Here is a 19,045-nt window from a genome sequence, read left to right as displayed (position 1 = left end):
TTTCATATTGTGAACTAAAAGTGAAAGTTCTGCTGATGGCTGCAAATCAAGGAATACCAGAGCATTCCCTGCCATGTGGTGAGCCAAGTGTTCATTCAGGGAGGGGGCAAGGAAAGTTCCCTGAAAAGAGCACAGGACGATCCTGAGGGGAAGGAGGGATTGGAGCAGCCTGGTCACTGCACTAAGAGCAAACGGGTCGCTCCAGGGTATCACGGAGGCAGCCTGAGTTGCCCAGCAGCCTGGGGAGAAGCAGGGAGATTGTGCCCAGCCCTTACTTGGCACACAGAGCATGGCAGCAAGCCCTAGGCTGGCAGCAAGGCAGTGATCCCTGCCTGTGCAAAACTGGCACCCTGGGGACTCCATCCAGCCAGTCCCCTCGCTGTCATCTGTGCCTGTCCCAGCAACAGGGGTTCTACCTGCAGGCTCCACCTTCACCCCCGATAACCTCTCCTGCAGCTCCTGGGTCTGCAGCAGCAGCTGGTGCCCAAGTTAATTCCTTAAACTGAAACAGGAAGTGATTTTGCATTGCTTAACTCACATAATTTCTCCTGAGTATGTGCATTAATAAGAAAAGGACTGCATTTTTCACATGCTGAAAAGAGGGTGCTTGTCAAGGGGAAGAAGCAGTTGAATTCCTCTGTAGCAATTTCTACAGTTCATACGCTAAACCAATGAAAAACCAGGAAAGTGCATTCCTGTCCTTATTTATGTGCATATTCTGGAGAAATTATGTGAATTACGCAATTCCAAATCACCTCTGGGAGGCGAGTTCCAGCACTGCCAAATTTCTGACATTTAACTTAGCTTTACTCAAATCCACCTTTATGGAAGCATGTGGGTAGGAGCTAAATTAACACTGGCAAAATAGCAAATCGATACCTTTTTTTTGCATTTAAAGACTGTTTTCACCATGTGCTCGATTCAATTAGTTCTGTTCCAGCTTTATTAACTCAATTTCAAAACAGGTGCTGGACAAATCTCTCTGAAAAGAGCAGCTTCCCTGCAATTTCCACATAAATGAGCAGGGAAAAGCCTGTGGCTCTGCCCTCACAGGGCCACGCATACGGTGGCTGTGAAAAAGAGGGTGGAAGCTGTAAGTGCTCCTCCTGGAGTGAGGGGAAACCCTGGCAGCCTCCCAAGAACCAAGGAGCACCCACACCCGGGGAAGGGGCAGCTCTCCCCAGGGAGCTGGGGCAGCATGTAAGAGAAGTGTCAGCTATGCCAGTGCTCCTGACCCTGAAGAGTCTCATCTGCCCTGGTGTTTCATACTGGAATGTGTCTGGATGCCGCTCTGCTCTCCTACACTTTGGGCATCACCAGCCCCTCCATCCTTGCCACACATGGGGCAGCAGCTGCACTGAGGACACACCACAGCCAGATGTTCCCAGCTGCAGCCCAGCTCTGCACATTTCAGTGAGCTCCAGCATCCTGAGTGTAAACCAGACAGTGCCTCTCCACCTGAGCAAGGAACTTGCAAGTTGGGCAAAATCTGAATGTTACAATGTCCTAGCAGAGCACTGAAAGGCTTTTCCTTATATTTGATTCTTGTATCCCCTGCGTTCATTAAAATTCTCTCAAAGAAAGAAAAAAAATTGGGCTGTGGGCTTGTTAAAGCTTTAATCATTCCTAAGTACCTGTGTCAATTGAACAGCAATTGGATTCAGCACAGCTTGAAACCCATTTCAGCAGGACAAAAATCTCTATAATCTTTTAAATACAAACATTATCGACTTTTCCAGTGTAGGTCATTCTGGCATGAAAGCCCACTGCCTACATTACAGCTAAAGACAGTGCTAAACACCAGTAACTTTCAGGCTTTTTATTATTTTTTCTTGCCATTCTGTGATCTCGACTGGCTTGTTAGCTGAACTAAAGCAGGTCTGAACGGCGCCCAGCAGGATGCCACAGCACAGCAGAACAATGCTAATTCTTCAGCATGAATACCAGCTACAGGCAGCAGATTCTGTCTGTATCAGAGGCAGGATACATTGCACTGACATTGCTGGACTTTTTCAATTCAATGTGGGGAGCTGCCAGCAAATGCATTCAGGGGGTTGGGAGCAACTGTTAGGCCTCTGTACACTAGAGCATTACATTGTGAGACCATCCAGGGCTTTGGAGACAAGCAAAAGGAAGGGAGGAAGTGTCTCAGGAGGCTGCAATACCAGTCTTGGCCCTCCAGAGATCATCATGTGTCCACAGCTCAGTCTTAGACACACAGTTCTCTGCACCTCACCCTTCTCTCACCTGCAACTCAGCTTTTCAAGGTGGATGACCACATGCCTTGCTGTGGTACAGTGAAGATGCATCCAGTAAATTTTCTGAGATACTCGGATATTGCAAGGAGGAACATTTCAGACTAGAGGCACCAAATTCATCAGCCATTTGGCTTTCTGAGGTTTAGTTTATACAGTATTTCTGTTCTACTTTGAGTTTCCAAATAGCTCATGTTGTCCTTGTCATCTTGTGGCATAATTTACTGTCCTGACGGAGAAACTAAAACACTCTCCAAATACCAGCATTGCTTCCAGAAGCTGAAACTGTGTGTTTCTTCCAAAATCCACTGAAATCTCTAGGATGAAGCATGTCACAGATAAAAAGGGTGTTGGACCCCAGTAGACCTTCTACCCTTGCACAATCTCCAGTTGCTCCTTTTGTACCTTAAAGAGTTTAGCCTCACTCAGCTTTGATTGTCCTTGACCTCAGTGGGCTGCACTTAACTCCCTTTTTAGTTTCCCTGTGGCCTTCTTTGTCAACGTGGGAATCAGTTTTCCTCTCCAGAGAACACAACTGTAGAGCCCAGTTCTTCTATAGGGTCTTCAGTGGATATTAAACATCTGGATTTTCATGGTTATTTAAACTCCAGGGAAAACTAGTGTTCCAGGCCTGTGGGAAACCTGGGTTTATAATTCAGCTTTTGAGATGTGATAGCCTACAAATTAGTGTATTCACATGGACTCGCTTATTAAACACCATTGCTGCTCACTTAGCTGGCACAGAAGATGTGTATCTCCAAACAAAGAAGTAAACAAACCCAGCATTACATGCATCCTTCTGGATACTTTAAAAAAAAGTCAGAAAATAACAATACAACATGAACGACCCCCATCTATTTATTCTTTCCAAAGCGAAATATTTAGATCCCTGCAGGAGCATACATACACACCAGAAAGGATAGGTTGAGGGAGTGATCTATTAATTTTGGAAGGAGAACAGATTTTAAAAAGGGATACCCAGAAAAGATGCTTCCTGTGTTACACAAAACTCACCCAGGACCCTGAATGTCACCCCTGTGCCACAGCTCAGCCAGAAGTGACAGCAGCTGGGGGCTGAGCACAAGACAACCAGCTCTCTGGCACATGGAGGAGCAGGCAGGGAGGCAAATCCAGGCAGGGGTTGTATGCAGGTCAGGCTGCTGCTGCAGGGAGAGAACAGAGCGAGAAGTGAGCAGAGCATTGCAGAACTGCTACTCCAGCAGTGTCACCAGGGGATTTTTCAGTTTGTGGGTCAGAGAAACTTTAACAGCACAGAAACACAGGCTAGAAGATCATCTAGCATCAAAGGTTAGGGCTGATCCTTGGCTGCCCAGGCTGGGGGCCTATGGGATGTGTCACTTGAGTACATACCTTCCTTTCTGGGTGAAGGACGCAGCCGTTGGTGGTGCAGCAGAACAGCTTCCACCCTGCCCAGGTGAGAGGTTTCTGAGAGCTCTCTGTGAGCCACAGGAAGGGCTGGGGAGCACAGGGGTACCCTGCTCTGAGATGCAGAGGCAAGCCAGCAGCTCCTGCAGGTACAGCAAAAAAGCACCAGCACAGAAGAAGTCACACCACAAAAAGTTTATAAAATCAAGCACAACAGGCTACCTGGCCTGCCTAAGGCAACAATTTACACAGAACCAGTGAACATTCACTTTGAAGTTCTGAGGGCTTATGATTAGTTTTATGTAAGCTGTGGAAGATTGTTTGAAAGCACCTGTACAACCAACAGTTCCCTCTAGAAGAAGGCTGGACTCCAGGAGGTGGGTTTCTGCGGGGCTTCTCAGCACAGCAGGAGCTGGGCAGCTGTAGAACCATGCAGGGAACTGCGATACACTTAAATTTTCATCACTCACACAACTGCCTTACAAATCTTTCTGGATGCAATCAAATAATTTTACCTTCCTGTTTCCCACTGCATGCTGATTTCTTTTGCCTTTCCTGGCTCATACATCGCTGATGCTTGTCCTCTGACTGCACCTGCCAGTAAGTTCAGGGGTTGAAGCTCCTGACCAAGGTGACAGCCAAAGGGTTTCAGGAACCGGACTTCTGGGACTGGGTCCTCACTCCCCAAGGCCCAGGAGGGCACCGCATGAGGCCACCAGCACCTGACTTTGTCCATTGCAATATCCAGATAAAACATTTAAGTCTGTAGAAAAACAGACTTACTAAGTATTAATTAATATGTAAAATCTTGGTTTTTGTCTGTAATAGGAAAAATAGCTTCCTCAAAACGCTCCTGTCTTAATATTACAGTCTTGCAATAAGATACATGCAGGTAGAGCCTGTGATGGTTCCTTCTAGGCTCATGTCTCTGTGAATATTTACTTTATACAGGAGAGCAAGACCAACGAAGTCAGCATGGACCAAACATCTTAATATAGCATTTATCACTAACAGTGTGCAGTTTTCTCCAAGTAGAACTTTTTTCAAATCTTAAGCATCGACTTTCAGGAATGCTACAAGTACTCGTAAGCACTTCCCTCCTAGCTTTCTCTTCTGCACACATCTCTGATGGTTTCCAGATTTCCTTCCCGCTTCACAGGTTCACACCCTCCCATGAGTTACCTGAATCCCAAATCCTACTCAACCTAAAGCCAGAGGTACCTTATGGACCACTCCCAGCTTCCTCCTTCTCTGGCACTTGCTCAACTCAGCCTGTCCTCAGGCAGGGAGGGCTGGATGCTCTGTGCTCATCCTCCCTGGATCCCTCCAGTTAACCATTAACCCTCTGATGGTGTGCTTCCCCCAGGCTGGGTGCTGGGCAGGCAGGCAGGAGGAGTCTCTGTGCTCACTGACACAGGACATGGATGTCCCCAGGGCAGGATGGCATCAGCCCTTCTCACAGCTGTCGGCCGGCGCTGCATCACACGAATGCAAGCCCTCCACAAGTTTATTTTGGCATTACTGCTCTCCAGTTTTCTCTCCATAGCAAGCATATGTATGCAAGTATTATTTCCTCCTCAGTGTCTGAGCCTTTCTAATCATTCTATGACTTCTTGCCTGACTACCCCCCTCCTTCCAGGGAGCTCTACTTAGCTCTCACCAAGTGTACAGGGTTTTTGGAGTTTCTCATTACTCGGCATTTAATCAGTGGGCTGTTCCCTCTCTCACTAACGAAGATAATAGTTAACAGCAGGCCTGGCTTCTGTCTCTTGGAAAACACAGGATGTTTCCTCCTCACGCTTTACTTTCACATTTGGTCACTATATTTTTGCATCACATTAGGCAGGACAGGTCACACCCCTCTCCCGCTCAAAATACACAAAGCACACAACATCCAATTCTTCTTTCTGCGAACACAATATAAATAAGAATCTGCATTTGCTTCTATGTTTTTTGTTTTGACCTAAGTTCGACCAATTTCTGCAACCTTAACATCTCAAAAGTCTTCAACATCTTGTGTTTAAGAATTTAAAAACCAAACCTGGCAATGGCCTCTTATTTTGCTTTGGCTGAGAGATGAAAGCAAGGGAAGAAGATGAAAGATTTAGCACCTTAACAGAACAGGGGAAAAGCTGAATAATACACACCAATGCAACTTTTCTGTTATTTTATTGATATTAGTGATGAAAAAATGTAAATTTAATCCTTCTCATGTGTTACAATTGCTTTCTCTGGTGGGTGGACAGTTCGTACTGCTTATTTGAAGGCTAAGTAATACTTCCCAATTGCATGATTAACTTCTACACTTCAAGTTCTCATATGGTATTGCTTTCTTCCTCTGGGTATATAAAATGGTCCATTAAGTCTATGATTTATTTTTTTTCAGAATCAACTGTTATTCTATCTACTGTTTTAAGTTACATTCAAATAAAAAGATGCTTAAATTTACTCGCAATAAGTGCACACATACAACAGCAAAGAGAGCTGATGACATTTTACTAAAACATTGTGAGTTCATAGAATAAATAGAAGTCTTCAAACACATGCAGTAACTGACCGATGTGTTTCTTCTTTCTCAAAAAATATCCTTAGTGTCCAGTAGCACTACCGCAAGAACTACTTCATTCAGAAAAAAAAAGCCAAACCCACCCACCAAATCTCTCATCACAAAGACCAAAAGATAGCTTCATATATACAAGAAGTTATCAGTGCTAATGATTTAGTAACAGTCTGGTACAAACAGCAATTCACGGCAATTATGTGTAGTGTGATTATGGTAACAAACAGGGAGCTTGATTTAGATGCCACAGGGAAAGAAAGCTGATATTAAACACTTCCCCATTTACTCCTTTCCATTCCCCTGCTCCTTAAAAAAAAAAAAAAAAAAAAAAAAAAGTGGTCTCAGCTCAACTCTAAAAACAAGCTCCCTGCAGTCTGCTCCAGTTCCAGGATATTTCATTTCTTCCTACAAGCGCTCAGCAGAACTTTGGGAGAAACTGAGAAGAAAATTGCAATATAAATTAGGATTGCCTGGCTGTAACTAAAGGTTGTGTGAGGTCTTTCATTTCTCTTCTGAAAAAGAGGGGATTATATGTTTAGTATTAGCAGGTGTTTTTTCGGTTTAAAAATACTGTGAGATAAAGCGTTTCCCTTATTTTTACCTCTGCTAAGGGCCCAACTTGGGATGAAAAAGGTTTCTCTGAAAAAAGAAAACAGAAAGTGGGTGGGAATATTCTCACCTGGTTTACAAGGCCATGGTCCTCAACCTGAAGATCAGCACAAGGATTGCAAGTTGCTCTTTCCAGCTTGTATCATTCTGTTACTAAATGTTTTTCATCATTCTCTGCTGAGATTTCAAGGACACACCTTTTCCTAATACTGTTTTTGCTACATGTTCTTTTATGACATTCTTATCTGTCAATCTGTTCCGTAACTTCGACTTCTAGGAAGTCACTGCCACATTTATTTACCTCATGAGTTGTGAAAACTGTTTTCTTTGGGGGCATTAACAAAGTGTGTTTCAGTGGCAGCAACACACAGTAAAGCATTTTCCCTTCCACAATCCAGTGCAGCATTGAAATAAACAAACACACACAAAATCAACCAAATCAAGAAAGAAGTCTCACAGAGTGTAAGTGTGCCAAATGAAACAGCAGCGGCAGGAATACGTAGGAATATTCCAGGTACCCAGTGGGCCTGCTGAACTCAACACAGTATTAGTTCAAGTTTATCATCTCCAGGAGGAGAATACAGGACAGAAAACAAAATAGTAAAAAAATTAATCCATTCATGCCTAATAGCCAGGCACTCCAATAACTCAGCTCAACTCATCTACAGAAGCAAAATTAAAACTACCATGTTAAACTGAGTGCTTTTTTCCCCATCATTTAACAAAGCACAAACTCTCCCATGCTTCAAGTGATGTAATGCGAGGTCTCACAAAACACGTTCAATAGTTTCCCATGCACCTTTGACTCAAGCTAGGCTAGCTACAGAACTCATGTTTTCCTAGTCAAGTTTTTCGGTGGTTCTGTTCTTTTTGTTGTTGGTTTGTTGTTTTTTTTCAGTGCATCTTAAAAAAACACCTTTTCAAAGGTTAGCAAGTTAACCTTAAGACAGCAATCATAACATAGAACCTTTTGCACTCAATTGAACAGTAAAATAATCCAATTAATTACAATAGATCTGGTACATATTTACATATTTTATACAAAGTTTACACATTTCTCCCATTAGGCACGAAGTTGATTTGTCAAACTCCAGAGGCAATGAAGGGGTGGCGGGGAAAAGAGAATCAGAGGAAGAATCTGAGTATTTTTATTTAAAAAGACTAGCTGTAAAAATAAAGTCCTTCATCGTAAGCTAGTTTGCTTCGGGAGCTTGGTTCCCATGAGGATCCCCGAAGTGAGAGACGTTGGACCTTTCATCTGCATGCTGGACCCCACCATGGTGGGGAAGCTCCGATTCCTTCGGATGCCAGTGTTCAGCTGGATGCTCCCGATGGCACTGGTCACAGCAGGGCAGCCCAATGGGAGACCATCTGGTGCCAAGCCTCCAGGGACAAGGGCCCTCACCGGTCCTTGTGCCCCACAGAGAAGAGGTCCCTGGTCATCAGTTAGAGGAGGAGCTGACATTTGCCCTGAACTCACAACTTTGGCGATACCAAACCTCTTGACTTTGTCCACGAGATTAAGGTTGGAAACAGACACATCAGTCTGACTCTCACTGTTCCTGATGTTCTTTTTATTCCTCACCTCCTTCAAGATCGAACTGGCAGGCTTCGAAGCCAAGAAGTTGTCATAAGGTGGGCTGGTGCACTTGAACTCAAAAGATGGAGGGGAAGAAGAAGGTGTCTGCATAGGTGAGTTTGGGGGAGTAGAAGGAATGATCGCCATTTTAGGGGAGTATGTGTTCAGGAAGGTGCGTTTGCTGGCTCTGTCCCAGCTCTGTGGATTGTACACTGCTGCTGAGATGCCTCTTTCCTTCAGCAGCCACACCAGCCCCAGAGACGTGCTCATAGTCGTCGTGGATTCCCGGAGGTTAGTGAAGGATTCAGCCAAACTCAGACGCCGAGGTGTACAGGGCGTAGCCACCGGGGTGCCTTTCAAATTGCTAATGCTGCCACAAGCTGGAGTAGGTGCTGCGTTAAGGCTGAAAGCAAAGGAGCAGGAAAATTATTCTCTCCACTAGGGGATGAAAACCTATTGCAAGCAAGGTTTTTAATCCTGAAAAAGGCCTTTTATCCATTTTGAGAGTGCACAGGAAATTGACAGTTCCCAGCTCCTTGCAAACATGATGGCAAGTACAAAACCATCCTCTCTTACAAAACGCATCTCTCTACTTTGCATACTTCACCCCCCAGTCTCATGGGATTACTGCATTCCTCAACACCACCACATTTCTTCTGATCAACTATTAAATTGACGGGTTTGTGACCAACATCTTCAGTTTTTCTTCCTGGTCTCCAGCCTGTCACAACTCCCTGTTTCTTCCACAAGACAAGGAAACGGGAGAACCTGACCGATGGTATAAGCAAAACTACTTTTTAGTTTCACTTCTAGGCACACAGAACTACTTGTCCTTCTAGTACTGCTGGCTCATAGCAGCAAAAGCAGCAAGGGAGGAGAGGAAGGTATTTGCTACAGAAGCATTTGTAGCACAGCTGCTGGAAAGTTGGCATTGTCACCAATATGCCCTTCTATGAGGTCAAGCCCTTCTTTCCTTCTTACATCAAATTTGTTTTTATTTAAGGGGAGGAGGATGTGGGATCTGGCTTTTGATAGAGATGCACAATGGTGTGAAAAATCATCAAAAGCAACGAGAAAAATAATAGTCAACACCTTGGTTGTCAGTCGGCCAATGGGTAACAAGTAACTCAGAAGCCAACCAAGCAAGCCATTCTACAGTAATTTGGTAAAACATTAATTTCTATAGTTGGAAACATGGCTAAATTGTTCCCCAATTCCAGTTCTTTCTTCTCAAAATAAAGAATGTACAGGCAGTGGAAAATAAAGTATTAAAGAGGGAATAATCTGCATGTTTAGAACAAGTGATGGTCATTGCATATTTGAGTGCAGCCTTACTGCATTTTGTTTTCTTAAGTACACTACTGCTAGTTATGAGGGGATGGGATTTCTTGAGGCTTATTAAATAGCATTCATTCCTCTCCCCATAAGCTGACCACCTGAATGAACAAAAACTCAATGCAGCATCTATTTCCAAAGAATTACCAACACAAAGGAGACATCTGAAATCCTTTGTGCCACAGTATGAGATACCATGAACACTGAGGTTTCAGTGTTTCAGTCTTAAAAAACTTGTTCTTATTGATCAGATTAGCCACAGTATATTCATCTGTGGCTAATCCCTACTCAGAATTTATGACAGTCCAAGGTACACTTGATTGAATAAGTGATGCAGTGCTCAATTATTCCAGAAGCAACACATGTGGGACATCCACAACAGTCCAAATTTCTGTATATTTGGGAGAATCCCAAGGGTTCTATGCACCTTAAAAAAAAACAGCTTTCCAAGTATTTCTAACTATGCTCAAATGATGGTTTTTGGCATATTTATATATACAAAAAAGTAGAATCCACGGTAATATTTCCCAGGCATGGATTCATCCCCTCTAATAGCATTTAAAGGGTCTTGAATAATGCAATACCTGATGCTAAAAGAGAATTCACTGACCTGAGAGCTCACCAATGTTCAAAGAAAGAAATCTTACTCTTCATCTTATCAGGTAAGCAAGGAGAAGACACTCAGCAAAGAGTCAGACAAAAGCCAAAGCCAATGCAAGAGGGTGGGAAAACTAAGCAGCTGGAGGGAAAGAAAAAGGAGAAAGAGTAGGATTTGCCCTTTTCAGCAGCCAGGCTGCTGGATCAGCTCAGCCATAACATGCAACTTTAACTTAGGTTGGGCTCTCTGTACCAGGAAATGCATCAAATAGCCACACTGAGACAATCTGGTTGCATTTCCAGGTGTAGGGAAGCCTTAAACCAGTAATTAACTCACATCCTTTTTGCCCATATGGACAAAAGAGCCTAGATTATGTCTTGACTGGCATTTGCAGTCTCATTTCACTTTACATTAATGAATTCTGGGTAGCCAACATTACTGTGAATGTCAGGTTAGACATCCTGGAATGTTTTGTTCTGAGCCACAGTTTCTGATGAGCTTAGAACTTTATCTAATAGTATGTAGTGATTAGCTGACTTGAGTTAATGTAACACTAAAAAGCCTAGTCTGGTCATCTTTGAAAAGTCAGTAGTACTTTAAGATCTTTTAAGGCACCTCTTAATTAAGGGAATATTAGCCTGATATTATATGAAGTCTCAAGTCATGTCTTCTCTCCATGATTAAACAAGATCTGGTCAACATATCTACAGGGATTTGGATCTGTACCAACTTCTACCACAAGCAAGTGAAACTGCCAAAGGATTTTTTACCCTGCAGTTGTGACTCAACAAGAGGAATCCCATTGATTCATATTTGTAAACCGTAGCAAAACACGTCTGAGAAAACTAATATTAGCAGTGGTATCATTTGAAAAGGAGACTTCCTAAGTATCTCTGGAATTGGTCTTCTTGCACCCCCCTCTGTGCTGTGGCTGTCAGTGCAGATGGCAGATGTAAGGCAAGCTCTCCTCATGTCCTTGTCTCTCTGCCTGGACTGAGTCAGTGGCAGGGGAGAAGGACTCTTGCAGCAGAGCCAAGGATGCCACACACACCCACTGCAGCAACACACACATGCACTCTGAAGGCAAGGCTGAATGGAAAGGAGAAGTTAGTTCACAATTCTTCTCTTAAGCATTGATTAAAGCTGAACCTTCATAGCTTGGATTCCAGATCATGGTGGAAAAAAAGAGCAGTGACAGCCACTGTGATGCATCTTCCATGCTGGCTAAACACAGGAGTACAGAAGTTGTCTTGAAAAGCATGAGGGAGGGAAAAGAAAGGGAAAGAACTTACTGTGTGAACTAACTTTTTACAGGGTACACAACTAAGTACATTTTGGAAACCCAGAGACAGGGTGTTGACTATCAGGCTTCTAAGATGTCCTAGCCACAAGATGAAAATTACAGCAGTCCAATGGCTTATTAACTCAAATAGCTTCATTCTTGCCAGTCCCAGATTTCAGTTGCCCAGATACTTAGATTAGTATTTCTCCTACTTTGTCAGCACAGCTACACATTACAGAGCAACAAAAAAAGACATTCCTGCAAGACAGCAGTTGTTATGTAGGTGTTGCTTTGTTTATTCATTTTAGTATTGCTTTAACCAGGAAACGTTTGGTCCACCAAATTGACCAGTGCAGCAGAGCAGCCTTGACACTACCACAGAAACAGACTCAAACTGTACTCAGCAACTCAGCCCAGTGACAGTTTCCTGGTTAGACTGAGAAAAGAAACAGAGAAGCGAGCACCTCATTTAGCTACCTGAAACTTAGTCAGGTTAGAGCATCACCTGGGTTAGAGGCTAGGCCAAAACACAACCAGGTAGGTAGATATCAGAACTCTTTGGTTAGCTGGTGCCACACACACTAGCATTCCTTGTATATGACCCTGCCAACACAGGCACTGCTGGCAGCGTTGCTCACCACCTGCCACGCTGGGTCATAGTGTCTGCCCTATACCTCCTCTCAGCATAAGGAGACATAATGCAGTTTCCTCATCCTCCTCACATGACCTGTGAAGAACCAGTTGTAGTTGGTAAGGAGAAGATCCTTAAACATGTCTGCTGAAAACATCGTATTGTTTATTTTGCTCTTTTTCCTCCTAAATGATGAAATTTGGTGTCACTAAGGCACCTGAAAATGTACTGAATTTAACTGTCAGTTGTAGCCGACTTGTTAAGATTTAGTAACCAAAGTAATCAATGGGTTTATTACGACCACAATTAACAGCAATTCAACAATAGCAGGACAATTAAAATAGAACTGCAGCCATGTAAAATAGAACTGCAGCCATGTAAAAGGACCTCTTCAATAAAGTGTTGAGGGGAGAAAGACAGAAAAGAGTAAAGAAAACCAGCCAGGCCACAATTAACTTAGTTCAGAAAGGGAAGCAGAAAAACTACATTTAATCATCATCTACTTCCTTTCCACCTTGCAGATTTTCATATTTAAGGCCCTTACTTTTAATGTGTTGTTTAGTTTTAATCAGTGCCCATCTCATCCTGAAACAAATATAGGCACATACACAATGGTATGTTCCCACACAGGAGCTGGAAGGGGCAGAGAAAGTGATGAGGCATTCTCCTTCTAAACAGAAAAAAACATTATTTAAATACTGATTTGCTAAAGAAGGAAAGTTCCCTCTTCAGGTAAGAAATTAACTCACCCTCTCTGGTTCTCAGATCTTTACCTTCTGTGAGTCTACAGAATTGTCTTTATCAGCCTGTATTGCCTATACATACCAATTGCTATTATTAAGCCAGCTCATTAGTTTCAGTCAAGCTACTATGAACTCATGTCCAACAATTAGACCAAGGAACAAAGTAAATGTCTCCCTGTTTTTGATTAAGGCATATTTCCTCCTCTACTCCTCATATACTTCCTGGATTTCTTTACCTGCACATCCCTTTTTCTTCTATGCCAAAAACTGAGATTTTTCCTCCCCAGCAAAATCCCTCTCATCTCTTTTTTATAGACCATATTCTGTGCATTCACACATGAGGACTACAACTAGTTTGGGACCAAGGGTAGTCAGGCTTGGATATTGGGAGCCAACTTAAGTTATGTCTGATTCTTCAATATTTTAACTAGAGACAACAAAATATAAGATCTTTTGGTTGGCTTCCTAGAACATTACACATGCCTCTCAAATAAAATCAGGTTGAGGTAACTCAAAACAGGAGGAATAAGTTCAGAGTGTGTTGTAATTCATCAATGTGGCCAATGCTTTTGCTTATGCCATTACATTGCATTTCCTAACAGGGAAAACTCTGACAGAGGTGAAGGCTTTGCCATCATGGGAAACCCTTACCTTGGTGTGACTCGTGTGAGTTCATCGGAAGGGTGCAGAATGCGGCAGGTGGTGAAGGTGAAGGTGGAGTTGGTTTGTGACATGCACTTCCCAGGATGAGGTACTAAATTAAAAAAAAGCAAATTCTTTGCATTTTACACAGAAAAGGGGAAAACCAAACTTCTGTGTGCTGATAAGACAGATGCAAGAAGTGATGAGGTACCTTGGATGGGATCAATGCAAGGAAAGTGAAATACACAAGTGTTTTAACAGACACTTGTTCTCCAAAACAAACACATCTAGGACCCCAAGGCCAGTGCTAAAAGGGTCTGCTGAAACTCCCCATGATCACTAACACTGCAGGTAAATTTGCTCAAACCAAATTTAGGCGAGGCAGTGCTTGAAATGCTAGTCCTCATCTAAACTAGCAACTTTCATCAGTGGAAATTACAAGCAGCATATTCTAGTACCAGCTCAGGAGCACTAATATTTTTCTGAATGTTTGTGCATTTCAGCTTTTAGATTGATCCACGAAAAGGTATCCTCATTACTTCTCAGTAATGGATCCAGCTTGCTAATGCTACAGGAATATAGACTGTTGGGAAAGGGAAGGGATGGACACATGTTACTCTGTCTCTGACTTTTCACACCCACAGTAAGGAAAGTGGTAGGTTTTTTTTGGATCCACTACTGTACATCTGTGACATTTCTCTTGTGCAAGTGTTCAGGTTCTTTAAGAATGTATGTCCTCAGCTGCACAATACAGCAGTTTTTAAATATCTGTAAACAGTGCAGTAGCTAATTTCCCCCACAAATGTAGCTGAAAAGATGCCACTCTGTCAGTGTATCAGTAATTTGGGAAAAAGCTACACAGTTCAATTAAAAAAAATGCAGGAGTTGGGCTAATTTCTTTCTTCTTAGTAAAGCTATTTCTGTGGATATACTAACCTGCTGTATAATGCAGCTGTGGCCATTGCAAAATAATTACAAAATTTAAGAGCCATGCATCTGAAAAGCTGGTTGAAAAACACCCAGAGTTCAATATTACATCAAAGATATCATGATTGCATAGGTTCCCTTAATTAGTAACCAAACTTCACAGTGGTCAAAGGACATGCACAATAAAACCTGCGTGTAGTTCCCTCCCTCTCAGCCTTACTCGGAGCCACTCCCTGACAAAGCCACATTTTAATACCACAGTACACAACTATTCAACACATTGCAAAGGACAGACAGACCAACTAGACCAGACACCATTCTGAACTTCCAGAGATGCTTAGCAGAAGCAAGGCAGGTCTTAATTGTGGCTGTGTTCCCTTTTTCATATCACAGCTCCAAAACAGTGTGTACAGACAGGTAGTCCTTTAAGTTCACATATAAGCAGTGTGTGAAGGACAGAGCATGGGGAGTGTGAACAGTGGAAGCAGAAGTGGCTAAGCAAACAACACGGGGTCACTTCTAGTTAGCGCTGCAATGTACTGCTGCACATTAAAGAAGGATATTTCTAAAAACCCACTGGAGTGGGTTAATATACTCAAATATTAGCACAGCATAGCATAAGAACAAGCTCTACTTCACCTCCAGAGATGGTAACTATGATGCTTCAGGAATCCAGTTGCTTTAGAGATTAGTGAGAGCGCTATAAAAGCTATTACAAGGGAGCACAGCCTAGCAATCATGATTCTCTCCATATTGTAGAGAGTTAAAAGAAAATCTGGAGAAAGAACTCAAATAACTGAACATTAAAAAAAATTGGTTACTTGGAGAAAACAAAGGACTTCAACATAAATCAAGTAGAAACCAAGCCATTATCCCTGGATGATGAGTAGAGAACAGAATAAAGCAATGCCGGTTTAAGATTGCAAGCTTATCCCAAAGCACATAGCTGTAATACAGTAAGTGCATTTTCCCCCTTTGTAATATCCATTGGGCATCCCCTCAGATTGGAAACAGGCACATTGAAGATATATAGCTGCATTAGCAAAAGCAAGACTCATTGCTATTAATGAGTCAGAGATAGGAGAAGGCTGCTAAAAGTAGAGAAATCATTGACTCTTCATAAGAGGAAATACATTGAAATTATATATATATATATAAAATTAACCGATTTCCAAGGATGTATTCCACCCTCAAATACCACTAAGAAAGTCCTGTACCAGCTTCATCCTCCATCAGTCAACAATGGGGTGTATCATATTGCTGTAGCATTTTCCATCCTTTGGACACAGTACAAAGAGAGTCAGAACCTGTTGCTGTAAATGAACAAAGTTTATAAAATAGAAACAAAATTATTAACTCCTAACCTAGCAATTTTACATTAGATTGGCCATCTCCTGGGTTGGCATAAACTTCTGAGGAAGGTATATATAAGTATACAATAAAAGAGACTATCTTCACATGTACATACCACAAAGTATTATTTTAAACATAAACATCTGCTCCATAGGACTGTGGCTGAAACCAAATGTTTTATTTATACCCTCTTTTTCAAACAAGTAGATGATTAACAACAAGGCTTCAAATCTGTATTAAAAAGAACCTGTACATAGTTCAGTGTTTAACAAAATTTACAGAAACATCATGTAATTTTACCTGGCAGAAAACCATAAACTAAACTGTACGTGCACTTTATCCCTAAATTAAAATTCAAGCTAAACCTTGGATTGCTGCTGGATCATGTTTTGTCTCTCCGTGATTAATGTTTACCTTCTTAAGCTTTCTCAATCAATTCCTAGGCATTTAGGAAAAAATGCAAAACGTGACAGCTGATACTCTACTGTAAGCACAAACGTTTTGGTAAAGACATCTTTTAAAATACTGCAAAAAAAGGCACGTCCGAGTCAAACTGACTGCAGAGAGCTCCATCTCCTGGTAGAACAGAGCCCTCCCTGCTCAAAACACAAAGCTCATTTTCCACAGCTCAGAGCTGTTTCAGATCCAGCTGGACTACTCAGAGCTTATGGGCCATTCAAGAGGCACGTCAGCAAAAGACAGGCATTTCGGAAACAAGCTTCTGTACAGGGAACCCTCAAAAGATCGTTTAACCTGGGTTTTCAACCAGGTCATGCAGAGAGAAGTACAGTTTGTAAACTAGTGACCTACCCATCCACAAAAGAGGCATCACGGCTAATGGAGTTTAAGGAAGACTTGTCAGAGGTAGCTGTACTAAAATGCAATTGGGTTTTGTGCCATTGGTTCCAAACTCAAATTCACTGCTATGCTAGTGAAAAGGCAGAGTCCTCACTAGCCAGTAAATCTTTGAATTTCATATAAATTCTGCCAGCTCTATTCTGGCAAATAGAGATTTATGCAAAAATTAATTTACAAAAAAATCAAATGGGAAATCTTCAGAACATGGCTTGATTCAGACTGGCACAAAGGTAAAATGTTTTAGTCCGACTCTGAAACAAGTCACTCTGTTTATCATTTCTTTGGCATGTTTTAACAAAAGGAGAAAACCTGGTTCCCTGCTTTTTCAGCAGAGAGTGCAATGGACATCTGAAATTATACCTGGTGCTACCAAATTAAAACTACTCACTGACAGATCAGGGAGAATATAGGGTATGACTGAGCTGGTGACTTGGTTAACTATTAAAATAAAATGGAGATGGGTGATAAATACAACAGCTGTCAAAATGTGAGCATGGTGTTCTCCTGAAGGTGATTAGGTGCCTTCAGATGTCATTCAGAATATACTGCCATAATGTCCTTCAGGAAACACTAGTTTCAGGGGTAACCATGAATGCTCAAGACCTCCAAGAATCCATACATCTATGCCAGGAGCATTACTCCTGTTACATTTCTTAAACAATTGACAGTAACATTATTTTCTGAATATCTGCATTTCCCAACTTTCCATTTATTTTGCCTTTGGAAAAAGCAAGTGATGAAAAACTGAACCAAGGCTGGTATTCTTAGGACAGTATTTTCTTAGCCACCTTCTGGCTGAGGTCTCCTTCTCACATGTATATAACCATGAAGCATAGATGTTTTTAGACTTCAATGTATTTAATGTGGCTTCAACAGACAGCAAATGCTGACAGATTTTCTCCAATAAATAATTACTATGAAATACTAATTTCATTTGAAAATAAAATATATTTAAATATGTATTGATACTTAGTTCTAAGACAAGTCACAAAATGTATTGCTTTTCTGTACAATGATAACCAATTAGAAGCATGTATAGTAATGCTGCTAAAAACAACTCAAAACATAAGCCATTCATTATGGGTTTTCAGGATTCTAGGCATCTCTTTGGAGAGATCTCCATAGCGTTGTTAATGTTTGGACACGAAGTACAAGAGGGCTGATCCTGTAATGCTGTGCACAAGTCTGTTCTAAGCCATCAGTCAGGGGGACTAACCAACATAAGTACTGAAAAATCAGTTCATGCACTCAAAACTAGCATGCAACTGAGCACATGCTGAACTAAGTATAGCTCTTCCAACTTCAAAATGAGAACATTCACAACATTATTAAGTGCTTTGAATGGCTTGGGGCTTTTTGTTTATGGGAAATCTGAAAGGCAACTAATTAAAAAATAGGCAAAACAAAACCACCCAACAACCCATACCTTCAAAACAGACCCTGTACTGTTCTATAATATACTACAGTCTCTTTCAAAGAATAAAAATATACATTGAGTATGACTTGCCCTAGCTGGTATTAACAATGCTGTGTCCTGTAACTTCTTTACCATTCCAGTTATGCTGACAGACCACTCAAGTGACAGAAATTTCAAACTATTCCTGGGTATTAGGCTAGAACTGTGATTCCGGAATTTACAATCCTCCATAAAATTACTGAGGCTACACACAGTATGTAGCTCTGACAGACCAACATGTGTGTTAATTTCTTCTGAAATGTTCAGTGCCATAACTGGGATATAATCTGCATGTACCATGAGGAAGTTATTTTACATATCAATGGATATTCCTAGTCTCAACATAGGCACAGGAGAATTTAAGGATGATGACTTTTTCTTACTTAGCATTATTTCACTCAACATTACTCAACAAGAAACAGCCAATACTCTCTTCTAAATACATTTATGTTGGCTACAAGACATCTTTGGCACTACCAGCAACGTTTCTTCTCCTGAGCCTGCATGTTAAAATGCCTTCTCTTAGGGCTCATTTCAAGCAGCACTCTACACATCCCCAAAATGGCAGTAAAAATAGGACCTCATCGTACTCTAGTAGAGAACACCTCCAGTAGAAAAAATGGTAAGATACAATCTTCAGAGCATACATGCCAAATGAAGCAGACACCTAATAAAAAGACTAAAACGATTTACACCTGCTGAGAATGGTTCTTGTAGACACTGTACTTACAAGGATGTTTTGTTCTCAAGTTAGAAGACCTGTAGGTCTAGACTAGCATACATTGTGGCCTGCCAACAGCCATTGTAGGGAGATACTTTCTGGCTTTTATA

General features: G+C 41.8%; 1 protein-coding gene across 3 annotated transcripts in view; it reads right to left on the bottom strand.

Annotated features, from left to right (window-relative positions):
- Window positions 1-5,791: 5,791 nt before the first annotated feature.
- The window catches only part of TRAK1 (trafficking kinesin protein 1), a 118,565-nt gene continuing 105,311 nt past the window's right edge, over window positions 5,792-19,045 (bottom strand). For 2 of the 3 annotated variants that reach the window (XM_051612812.1, XM_051612811.1), the window contains 2 exons: window positions 13,630-13,732; window positions 5,792-8,792 (listed from right to left, as the gene is read on the bottom strand). In XM_051612812.1, the coding sequence (XP_051468772.1) occupies window positions 7,994-8,792; window positions 13,630-13,732 (902 nt within the window). In that variant the 3' untranslated portion in view covers window positions 5,792-7,993. Of the gene's footprint in view, window positions 8,793-12,242; window positions 12,332-13,629; window positions 13,733-19,045 lie in introns of all 3 variants that reach the window. The other variant, XM_051612813.1, reaches the window with a different exon arrangement.

The sequence above is a fragment of the Apus apus genome, chromosome 2 (assembly GCF_020740795.1).
Source record: "Apus apus isolate bApuApu2 chromosome 2, bApuApu2.pri.cur, whole genome shotgun sequence".
Classification (NCBI taxonomy): Eukaryota; Metazoa; Chordata; class Aves; order Apodiformes; family Apodidae; genus Apus; species Apus apus.
This window is presented reverse-complemented; position numbering and strand designations above follow the sequence as displayed.